General features: G+C 43.6%; 1 protein-coding gene and 1 long non-coding RNA gene across 9 annotated transcripts in view; one reads left to right on the plus strand and one right to left on the minus strand.

Moving 5' to 3' along the window:
• Positions 1-12,305, minus strand: part of GARNL3 (GTPase activating Rap/RanGAP domain like 3) — a 154,204-nt gene that overhangs the window by 51,466 nt on the left and 90,433 nt on the right. For all 8 annotated transcript variants that reach the window (XM_082470056.1, XM_082470058.1, XM_082470063.1 and 5 more), the window contains 3 exons: positions 7,001-7,065; positions 4,542-4,605; positions 2,679-2,705 (listed from right to left, as the gene is read on the minus strand). In XM_082470056.1, coding sequence (XP_082326182.1) covers positions 2,679-2,705; positions 4,542-4,605; positions 7,001-7,065 — 156 coding nt within the window. The remainder of the gene's footprint in view (positions 1-2,678; positions 2,706-4,541; positions 4,606-7,000; positions 7,066-12,305) is intronic.
• The window catches only part of LOC309664594, a 135,604-nt gene that overhangs the window by 46,458 nt on the left and 76,841 nt on the right, over positions 1-12,305 (plus strand). The window lies entirely within an intron of this gene.

Consider the following 12,305-nt stretch of genomic DNA (forward strand, 5'->3'; position numbering starts at 1 on the left):
TTGCAGCTGATTATCACTATAATTGGGTGGAATTGAGATAAAGTCAAGAAGCTGGCAGGATTAAAGAAGAGTGCATTGGCCACACAGCTCTCAGAGAAGCTCTGAAGGATGCTGACCACTGCTCACACCTCTTCAAGTACAATGTCATGAGTGCTCTTGTTGCCTCTAGCAAATATCCCCTTAGTAAGGAAATAAAATTGAGAAATAAAGAGATCAGCTACTCCTTTTTCAAAATTTGGGAGATCCAAAGAAAAGTGTGAGAGGATATACACCAAACAGCAAACAGTGGTTCTTCAAGGGAGGGTGGAAGTGGCGAAGTGGGGGAGCTTTCATGTTTTCCATTGATAAATTTCTGTATTGTTTGTCACAACGGGCAGGGGCATGCACTCTTGGGTGCTCAATAAATATTTGTGAATTAGTGAGTAGAGTAATTTTGAGACATAAAAACTATATATAGTATAATCCTAATTTTATATAAAATATAACAAACATATATCAAAATGTGATACTATACCAATACTAGTTTTCTCGTGATTGTAGGTGATATTTTCTTTATGCCTTTTGTGCATTTCTGTATTTTTCAAATGTTTGTCAGAAATGTGTATGACTTTTATTTTTTGCCTTTTACAAACTACACGTGGAGTTCATGGATTCTTTAGCAAAAAGCATGATTCATACATGGATAATATGTAGATTAAAATGTAGATGTCTCCTTCTGCCTGCTCTCTGCCTCATCCCACCTTACACTTCCATGAACCTGCCCAAAGCAACTCCTGCCAACAGCCGGCGGTGAAACCTCTCAGCCTCCTTCCTTGCATTTACATCGCCATGTTCAGGAATCAGCTGAGATGCCGTTGCCTCAGAGAAACCCTTCCTGTTTGGTTAACGTATAAAACCTACCCCTGACCCCACATCACCTACCTTGTTTACCTTCCCCACAGCTATTGGGGCTGTCAATAGTACCGTGTTTATGTTTGCTTATTTACTTGCTTAGTTGGTCTTAGCCCACCAGATTGTAAACTCCATGAAGAAGGGACCTTGTCTTGTTTAGCAATGTATCCCCAATGCCTCGAGTAGTACACGGTTCACCCACAGTCAGAGTTCAGTAAACATTTGTTGAATCAATGAATGGAGGAGAGGAGTGAATGAATACACATAGAAATCTGTGTTTATAAAAACAACTGGGATTATACTGTAAGTATTGCCCTGTGAATTGCTTTTTTCTCAGTAAATACTATGTCGTGGAAATGTTTCCATGCCAGTAAATAGAGGTCTACCTCATTCTTTTTAATGGCATCATAGTATTTCATAATTCATTCAATCAATACATAATTCACTTATTCAACCAACAAATATTTACTCTGTGTCTTCTATCCGCACAGTTCTAGGCTCTGAAGATACAGCAGTGAACAAAATTGAATAAGTCCCTGCTCTCATTCTAATGGGGGCAACAGATAAAAACTGAATAAATGAAATCCATGTGTTAAGAAGATAAACAAAGCAGTGAGAAGGGCGGTGGGTGAGAGGCAGGGTGTGCTATTTTAAACAGGCGACCAGGGAAGGCCTTGCTGAGCAGAGATGCTAATTAAGTGAGGGTGTGACCCGTGAGACACCTGGGAGGAGCATCCCTGCGGTGGGAAGAGCAGGCTTCCTGAGGAGGTGGAAGAAGAAGGCAGTCAGTGTGGTTAGTGCAGAGAAGAGGATGGAGAGGTGGCACCGGCCACAGCACGCAGGCCCTCGTAGGGAGGGCCTGGCCTGGCATGTTTGGATACTCTATGAAAACTAGAAGAGAGGGCAAGAAAGGAAGCAGGGAGAAGAGCTGGAGAGCTGCAGAGTCCAGGCAGGAGACGGTGGGGCTGGTGTTGCGGGGTTCGAGTGGTGGTGGTGGAGGCATTGAGACGTGTCCATGGAATGTGCTGATGGATTAGATGGGGGGTGTGACAGAAGGAGAGGTGTCAAGGATGTTTCCAAGTTTGGCCTGAGCAACTGGACGGATGATACTGCCATTTACCGAGAGGCACAGTGTACACACACTCCACTGATTTACTCAACTGTCTATTGATAATATTTCGGATATTTCTCTATGTTAGTTATGGACTTGGAAAACCCAACATATTTTTTTTTTAAAGACTGATTGATTGATTGATTGATTGATTGCTATGTTGGGTCTTCGTTTCTGTGCTAGGGCTTTCTCTAGTTGTGGCAAGCGGGGGCCACTCTTCACCGCGGTGCGCGGGCCTCTCACTATCGTGGCCTCTCTTGTTGCGGAGCACAGGTTCCAACATATTTTTTTTTTAAAGTGGGACAACAGAAAATGGAAACATGCAAATAATATGGCATTCTGTAAGTCGAGTGTACTAATAAAGTACACTAGCTTTAACTGAAGGAAAACAAAAACCTAATTCCTTACCCTGATCATGAGGTTAACATTCGAATATTTCCAAGCAGATTTAAGCAGCTTGATTGTTTTTCTATCTTTACGGCTAGCTGCATAGAAAATTCTGAAATACACCCGAGAAAACATGTCAGTGGAGGCTTTCAGTGATAAGAGATTCTCACTGTGCAAATCCACAGAGAGGTGTGCCTGGGAGAAAGGGCTGTGTTCCTGGTGAAGGGGGAGCTCGTTTACAAATATGGAGGCAGAGCGGCAGGACCAGGCGTCTTGCGAGACTACTTACCTCTTGTTCTTCAAGAACCAGCAAGTCCTGTCAAATGAAGTTGAAAAGTTATGTCCATGCTGAATGGTGGTCATTTTATGTTGACTTTCTGTGAAAGCCAAGCTTCAGTCTACTGACATTGACACCACTTTTCTCCCCTTCGAAGTGCTTAAAATATTCAAACTTAGCTCTACAGATTTTTATACAATACCTGGTCATTTAGGAAAGGCATATTATACCACAACTATCAGGAAACAAAGATGATGCATAGCAGTGGGAAGAAACACACAGATACCTAGGTTTCTCTAACCACTTAAAGCTAGCTTATCATATGCTGCTTCTGGGAAGATTTTGCCTGAGAAAAATGTTACACAGAAGGGCAGCAGAAACAGACAAATAACATTTTAAAACAGCATCAGCCATCTTCCCACTTTTGGTGGAAAGATGCCTTCTTTAGAGTGCAGTTGGTTTATTTTCTGTTTACCTTTTGGATCCAGTGATTTGTAAGAACTCTTTTCCCTACACCGGAAGCCTGTTGCTCAAGCCTTCCTAAGGGAAATCTACAGACACCTGATGACAGCAGGGGAACTACTGCTGGTAAGTTGCACACACACACACACACACACACACACACACACACACAAGCTTGGATGCTCACACCCACAGAGGATGGAGGGAAAGCTCATGAATGGAAGGGAGAGTGTGAAAGTGTCTTTTGTTTGGTGAAAAACAGGCATAGAGTTATGATATAAATAGGCAGAAGGTTGCTGTATCTCGTTTTCTTGTCCTGTCTCATTTTGTGGGAGAGAGAAAGCAGATAAGGATGGCCAGGCAGGGGTGGCCTCTCTGGGCAGAGGGGATCTGCTCAGCAGCAAGATGCAAAAGGAAGCATCCAAAAGGCTCGTGGGTTTTGGCCCCAGTGTCTGGGGGTCCAGGCTCCAAGAAGGAAAGGATTGAGTATGATAACTGGTACAAATGAAGTAATAAGGACACACTGGTACTGAACTTATAATTCTAATTTGTTTTTAAGGTGGCTATAAGGAACTACTATTAAGCACAGTATGGCTTAAAGTTGCTTAAAGTTTAACCTAACACAACCATTTTTGCCTCAGTTCCTTCTGGGGTTGAGTCAGGGTACAAATACTATTTTAAAAATTAAATTAGAACAAAAGACATGGGAATTCACAATTCTATACATTTCTGGTAAGCTAAGTTGAGAGCCAGTAACTTATTATAAAAGCTAACTGTATTGTGAAGGTATGCACACAAAGATCGCTCATGCTTCCATCCATCCTTCTCATACTGCCTGAATTATTTCCCTAAAAAGCAGATTTAAGCATGATGCTCCTTTGCTTAAAGATTCTACTGGCTCCCTGCTGTCTCCTGGATAGAGTCCAACCTGCCTCTCCAGCCTCTTCCTGTGTCACCCCACCTGGCATGCCAACTCCTCGAAGCTCAGCTCTAACACACAACTGTCACACCATTAGTGATGGCTGTGTTTATACCTTTCAAGGGGATGATTTCAAAGTGAAACTGATTGCAACTGCAAGACAAAAGTTTGGCTGACATTTTTCTGATGGACTGTTACCTAGTTTATGACTCTAAATTTTTTTTCTCCCAAGGCGGACTGCTTTCCCTTAACAGTAAGTCTTAAGAAAACAGGACAGCTTTCTGGACATCTTCTATCCTCTGAATTTCTGAAAATGACAGACTCCCAGCCTCTATCTTAGACTGATTGCATCAGAATGTCGGGTGGGAGGTTCTCCATGATGAGAACCACTGGTGATTCTGGTTGGGATCCTAGGCTAAGAATCACCAATGATTCGTCAGTTCTAACACTGTGATCAAATTTATACAATTATGAAGCACAAAATTCTCTGTTACCTTTTGTATCTCAGGATGAAAAATTTCCCTGGGGCCTTTCTCGAATTTGTCCAGATTCATGGCACTGAAATAGAATGGACAGAGTGAGCCGCAGTGTGGTGGAAACTTAAACAATGTGGAGCCAGTCTCAGGTCTTCAGGAAAGCTAAGTATTATCTCCTAGAAAATCATAGCTGGATTCCCTGAAGGGCCACAGGAGGTACAAACCAACAAGGAGTGATCAATGAAGGAACACACGCGAGTAACCAACCGCAGTGGCTGTACCCTGAGCACACTCACAGAGTAAGAGAGGGAGGGGGGAATTGAGAGCATCTGTTTCAGGCAACCTTGACTAATCTCCATGATTCTTACTTTTATTTACTAAAAAAGTGATTCACTGACATTTACATAGCAATTAATGATAAAATGAAATGTAATTAAGATGACCTGACGTGTCTTTCTTCCTTTGGCAATTCCTCTCCCACTTAGGGCAAAAGGCTGTCCTTGGCAGGATTGTTCTTTTATGTTTTGCTTTGGAAAAGCAACGTGAATTTCCTTGAGCTAAGTTCCTCTAGAGGTAAAACAAGGAAATTGGACTAGACGATGTCTAAGGCCCCTTTCAGCAAGAATCCTCATATTTGTAAATGAAAGGTAAAAATAATAGCTAATATTTACAGAGTATTTACTATATGCCAGGCACCCTGCTAAATGCTTTACATGGATTATCTCATTTAATCTCTATGAGGCAAGTACTATTTTATCCCCATTTTAAGGATGAGTAAATTGAGGCTCAGAAGTTAAAGAAATAGTCCAGGATAACAATGCTGTGAAGTAGTGGAGCCATGATGTGAACTCAGGCTTATCTGACTCCATAGTATTTATATTTTAATTTCCTTTTAAGTTTCCAAGTTCATGATTGTAACAAACAGATAAAATATTTTCTTCTATTGGCAGCAACTGCAGAAGTTTTAATCTTCGCATCTTTAAAAATACTCTCTTGCTGCAGCTTGCTCTGGCTATGAGTGGAGGACTGAAAAGTGAAGGCCTACTCAGACAATTAAATGAAATTACAACTCAGTGAAATCCCTGGTCTTTAAATATACAGAAGAAAGGAGCTGGAGAAACTTCATTTTAGAAGAAGAAGAAGAAAAAAGGATTCACAGAAATTTAAGCCAATATAATTCAAACTATTGCTCTCAAAGCAAGTTAAGATTTAGAAGCAGCAAGATACTTCTGTGCTCAAGAAAAAGGTTAACCTCTGCACTGATGCCCTCTTAGCTCGGGCTTCAGACTGGCCAGGAGAAAGATCAGGGGGCCTAGAGCAGAGGGGAGAAGGTCTGCAATCTGAAGACAAAGTCAAGCTTGAACGTGAGATATGAAATGTTTTACTTCTTAATCTCAGGACCCTTTCATCAGCCAATTGCAATCCCTAACTGACAGTCAAGTTTGTCACTCTAACAGACATTCTGGCAAGTATGAGTCGTGGGTGGGAACATCAAAAACACCACCTCCTGCCACCACCTAGTTGCAGATGAATAAAGACTAAATCACCAGGCCACCAGGATAAGGTCTCAGACTCACACAGGATGGCATTGGTGATTGACAGCTCAAGCCCTGGCATCACACGAACCCAGGTTTAATTCCCAGCTCTGTGGTTTACCAGCTGTGAGATCTTTGTCAAATCTTTTCACCTCTCTGAGGCTCCGATTCCTCCTATGTGGAGTGGTGGTAGTAATAGATCTACTTTCCAGAGCTGATTTAAAGATTCCCCAAGAGAATGCTTGTTAAGCATTTAGCACAGCGCCTGACAAACAGAAGCTACTGTTACTACGATGTAACATCTTAGCTGGTGACAGAGCAACAGGCTGACCTGCGTGGTGGCATTCCCGAGGGGAGGCTGCCACCCGACATGGGGGAGAGATGAGAGGGAAGTGGAAAGATGGGGGCACGAGAGGCAGCTGAGCACCGAGCAGCGAGTGGTTCCTTCCATTCATTTAACTTTCTGTTGGTGAAGAATAAGCACGTTCTTCTCAGAGAAGCATTTGCTGACATCTGAGTTCCTATTTCAAACCAGAAAAATGAAAGGAAAAAAATTTCTTGATTTTCTTTACAAAACCAAAATATTTGCATGCGTGCCGGAAAAAAGAAGCAGGCGATGCATGCAGAACACAGATGCTTGAGAGCAAAGCTCGGAACCAGCCAGACCTGGACTTGTGCCTCAGTCCTACCACACACAAGCTGTGTGATCTTGGCTTTGTCCTTCTGGGCCTCTATTTCCTCATCCATAAAATGGGGATAATAACACTATATGTCCTATAGGGCTGCTGTGAAGATTCAGTGAGGTAATGCATGTCGAGGGCTTAGCAAAATGTTGAGTACAACTCCAAGGCCCAAGGAAATAGCAAGCTGACATCAGAATGATCACAGGAAAAAACCCATTTATGGGTGCCTGGTGTTGGGTTTCTGCTCATTTGTACTCACCTTAAGATGGACTTCACAGAGAGCGTTTTTGTGGGGCTGTAGGGAAGGCATATTTTCTGGGTACCCTGGAAAGTCAAAACAGCAAACCAGTGAGAAGTCTGGCAATTTCCATCTCTGAGAGAGTCTTACCTGGTCATTTAAAAGAAACCCATGTCCAGTCTTTCTCATTTTTCTTCATATATATAAATACATTCTATGTTAGAAAAACTCTTACTGAGGTTCGACAGCATCTTCCACCATTCCCCCCTACCTGGCATTTACGCTTTTCTTTTCTTTTTTTTTTTTGCCTTGGGTCTTCGTTGCTGTGCATGGGCTTTTCTCTAGTTGCGGTGAGCGGGGGCTACTCTTCGTTGCTGTGTGCAGACTTCTCATTGTGGTGGCTTCTCTTGTTATGGAGCACAGGTTCTAGGTGCTCAGACTTCAGTAGTTGCGGCGCACGGGCTTAGTTGCTCCTTGGCATGTGGGATCTTCCTGGACCAGGGATCGAACCCTTGACCCCTGCATTGGCAGGCGGACTCTTAACCACTGTGCCACCAGGGAAGTCCCGGCATTTACGCTTTAAGAATTACTCTGCAGCGTCTGGACTGCTGGGTCCGCGCTGTCTCAGGTGCTGCGATAAGCAGATGAGCCGTCTGAACCAGAGGAGAAGGGGGTTTGGTCTCTGAGTCAAGAATTGGATCAGCCTCAAAGATCAGAAGAAGAAAACTGTCTCCACACATTCAACGGGACCCAAATGTGATTCCTCCAGGTCAAAGAGTTTTTAAACTAGAAATCACCCGATTCTTTCAGAGAAGTTTTCATAATGTGTACTTTTATATTTGTTTGTGTTTACTTATTTAAAGTCTGTTTCTTCCTCTCTGAATGAGTACCCATTGTGACCAATTCATAGGAAGTACTCAATCAATACTGGTTGAACGAAAGGGAATGAAGGAAGGATTGCCTGATGGCTCAGTCCCACGTCTAAGCACCCAGGAGAGATGAGGGCTAGTCTCTTTTACAATCTCCAAGAAAGAGACGATACAGATTTATAATTCGCAAAGGATTTATACTACACGCTTATTTAGCAAAAGAGATTATGACGCAGTCCACGTATAAAATTCCCTTTCTAACTATGACTAATAATAAAATTGGCAGCACAAACAGCTAGAGAAGGGAAAGGACATTCCTTGTAGGAATCAGGCAAGTTTGTTCATGTTTTCGGGACACATCTGCAAACTCATGTGTCCGAGCCCTGAGCAATGGCACGGAGTGGAGTTCCCCAACCTTTTCAAGCCCTTGATCTCTTTTGGCAAACTAAACTTTCACACCCAGGGCCCTGGAGAACTGGGTATTCTCACCCCTACTCCAGGCTGGGGATGAGTATGCCTTCCCAGTTAAGTGTCAGAAGTTGCACCAGGTAGAGCCCTTCTTTTGGATTCTCTACTAGCCAAGGAAATTAAGTTGAGTTTTCTTTTTTTTTTTTTGTAGTTTGCATTCCGCAGATTTAAAAAAATTTCTACATATAAATATTATGATAGGAATATGCATTTTCAAATTCCACATGACCCACCCACTGAAACCTGAGTTACTCCTGCGGCCTTGCTTTTTCACCGGCCCCAGCTTACCTCATACTGTGGTCACCTGTGTGGGATGCCAACCGGTCTAGAACAGGGTCTTGAATCTGACCTTCTTGCTTGTCTACCTTTTCTTCTCACCAAACACACCAAAGGCAGCTTTTAAGAGAAGACCGGGGCAGCTTTGGGGGGAATGTATGGAATGAGAGAGGGAGGATCCAGCCCTGCCTGGGTGCTGGTAACATCATCACAAGCTGCTGAAATGGATGTGAAACCCAGGGCTCTTGGGATTGTGGATCTGTACTTTTCTTCACTATAAAGGGGTAAAGCTCTTCCTCCCCGTCATTTTTTTTTTGTGGCTTTCCAGGGTTGCTGTTCTAGAAAAAACACCTTCCAGTTCTCTGTTTTCAGTGGAACCAAAAAATGCACAGGGAGAGTCAAGTACAAGTGCATATCAGGCAACACTAAGTGAGCAGAGCAGGACACAGAAGTGCATGTCCACATTACCCCATTTAGCGGGTGTGTGTGTGTGTGTGTGTGTGTTTACGGACAGATGTCGAGAAGGACGCTGCAGTGATTATCACTGAGTAGCTGGATTTTGATCCTCTTCTTTTTCACTTGCTGTATTGTCTGGATGGATTTTTTACAAGTGTGAGTCATTTTTTCTCTTTGGGTTTAGAAGGAACACAGCCAGAGATGTGCAAGACAGTTTCTAGCAGGGTTTATACGTTTAGCTGTGTTTCTGTTTAATGAGAGAATGTGAGCTCACGGGGGGGGGGGGGGGGGGGTAGGGAGGGAGCGCTGAGTCACCTGCATTGTTGGATTCCCCACAGCCTCCAGCGCTGGCTTTGGGCCAACAGGGGCTCAATAACTGACCCTGACGCCGATGTTCTGCTTTGATGTGTTCATCTCCTCACTGCCCTTCAGTGGGCAGCAAACACCTACCCAGCCCTGCACATAATTTAGGGCCGAGAGAAGAGGCTCTGGATTTTGGCATTGGCACTTCTCAAAAGAAGGGGATTAATGCTCCTTCTGCCCACCCCATGCTGCCTCCACGGTGGTCCTGGGTCTCAATCCCACCTCCCTGACTTCTCTCACCACCCAAAAGTCATCCCCAGAAGGCTCCTGTTTCTCTTGTATTTCCTGTTCCTTCTGTCTGGAACGACCCCACCCCTCCCCCTACTCTCTATGTGGCTGGTTCCCTTTCATCCTGTGGGTCTCTTTAAATGTCACCTCCTCAGGAAGCTTCCCTGACTATCTCACTTTGGCAGGCCTCTGTACTGTTCGTTCTCTGTCTTCGTTTCCTTCAGAGTGCTCATCACAATTTATAATGTAATACAGACAATATCTTTGGAAATTAAAACAAGCAAAACTTCCCCTTGCCTTTGCCCCACTCTTCCTGCCCCAGTACCTGGCAACCGTCCCAGGTGAGGAAGTGAAGTGACTGTTTTCTGAAGGAAGAAGGTAGGACTGAGAAAATCTCTTCTGGAAGGAGGTAGCAGAAGTGCGACACGGACCCTGGCCTCAGTGGAAGGAGGGAAGAAGGAAGACAGGGAAGCTGAGGGGTTAGGTGTTGGGGTCCTTGATGCCTCCGTCCCGAGGGCAGGCCTGGATAGGGGCAGGGGTGGGGAAGCTGTAAGCACATCAAGGTAAGATCTGGAAGCACCCGGACTAGAGGCTCACTTCCCAGGCATGGCCTTCCAGAGGAGTCCTTAAGTCCAGGCAGAACCTGTCTGAACACAGTGAGGGGCAGTAACTCGGTAGCTTCCAGCATGGATGGCCAGCAAGATTAGAGACCCGAGCCTAAGGCGACGCTCCCGCCTCCTCCCGTGTGACCCGGGGCTGAGAGAGTGCAGCACTTCCGAGAGGCTCGGCAACCAGCAGAGACCTGGGATCAGGTCAGAGCGTTCACATGTGCAGTGACTTCACTACAAGGAGCAAACGGCCAGGACCATGGACTTCAGGGACAGGTGTTCTCCAATGACCCCCCCCAAAAGCCGGAGGAGACCAGTTACACCTCAGTGGTTGCTCCTCCACAGCAGAAACCAGAAAGAACCCAGAGGGCCCCGTGGGGATCCCAGGTCCTCCTCTCCCACCACCATGAGGTCTCAGAGGTCCTCTCTTCACATACCCAAACATTTACTTCAGGAGAAACAGGGCTAGGGGACTGAAATCGGAAAGGCTGATTATTTGTCCAAAAGAGACAGAGTCATCTGAAGAGAATATTTAAGCCAGAAGAGACTGGAATACTGTAATAGGCAAACATAAAAAAAATAAGTAAGAAAAAATGGAGGGGGCCAGAAAACAGCCTTCCTGGTGCAGAAGATAAGAGGCTTTGGACGAAGGCACCAGCCCTTCTCAGTAGGTGACTAAGGAGAAGAGATGATCATGCACCTGGGGAAAACTGGCACGTGTTCTCCAGTGTTATCTTCTAAAACTGACGCTTAAACTTGCTTCAAGGACAGCCATGCTAACGGCAAGACTGACCCCAATTGCAGTGGCATGGGGAGAGGGGTAAGGCCAAAACTTGTCTGCAGGAAATAATTCATGAGTAAGACCTAACTATTTTAGATCAGATTTTTACCTTAAACCTGCTTAAAGAAAGAAAAATTTCTGAAACATAACATAGAAGTTTATATAAATAGAGGCAGCAGAGCACACTGGTTAAGTTGGACTTCAATTCATTAATTATTAATCATTTCATGAATTCATTCAACAGATATTTATTGAGCTCCTTCTATGTGCCAAGCACTCGGCTTGCTGGTGGGGATACTGAGGACAAAGCAGTTATGTCCCCTCTTTTCATGGAGCTCACAGGATAGGGAGAGTGACAGCATGAGTCAAAGAATTACATATAGAATTAGTTATGTACAGTGGTGACAGCTCAGCATGCAGTCCTGGGTTCTGCCTGGTCTGCCACCTCCCTCAGTCATGTCATTTAAGTTCCCTAAACTATAATAACACCTATGCATTTGGAGGACGTAGCTGGCATACAGTAAGTGCTCAATAAATGTTAGATTTTATTGTTATTACTAGTACTAGTTTTAATCATCACAAAAAGTTCCTAGCCACAGTTTATTCTGTAGTGCTTCCTGGAAATTCTTTCTGGGCTTTTTGAAGGTGCTACTTTATTGCTATATAGGTATGCATGCATGCAAATGTGTGTGTATGTATGTGTGTATAAAAAATTACTGTTCCTTATGGGGATATATGTATATGTATAGCTGATTAACTTTGTTATATAGCAGAAACTAACATTGTAAAGTAATTATACTCCAATAAAGATGTTTAAAATTTTAAAAATTTAAAAAAAATTAAAAAAAATTATTGTTCTTTTACGTTTATGCTAATTTCTTTTCCAGAAAGAGCTACATAGCAATTTTGATACACTATGTAGCTGAGATAAAAATCAGCATGCAGAGAGGGCAGACAGCAGAAGCAAGAAGAACTACAATCCTGCAGGCTGTGGAACAAAAACCACATTCACAGAAAGATAGACAAGATGAAAAGGCAGAGGGCTATGTACCAGATGAAGGAACAAGATAAAACCCCAGAAAAACAACTAAATGAAGTGGAGATAGGCAACCTTCCAGAAAAAGAATTCAGGATAATGATAGTGAAGATGATCCAGGACCTCGGAAAAAGAATGGAGGCAAAGATAGAGAAGATGCAAGAAATGTTTAACAAAGACCTAGAAGAAGTAAAGAGCAAACAAACAGAGATGAACAATACAATAACTGAAATGAAAACTA

Source organism: Balaenoptera physalus, assembly GCF_965194825.1.
Source record: "Balaenoptera physalus genome assembly, chromosome: 7".
NCBI lineage: Eukaryota > Metazoa > Chordata > Mammalia > Artiodactyla > Balaenopteridae > Balaenoptera > Balaenoptera physalus.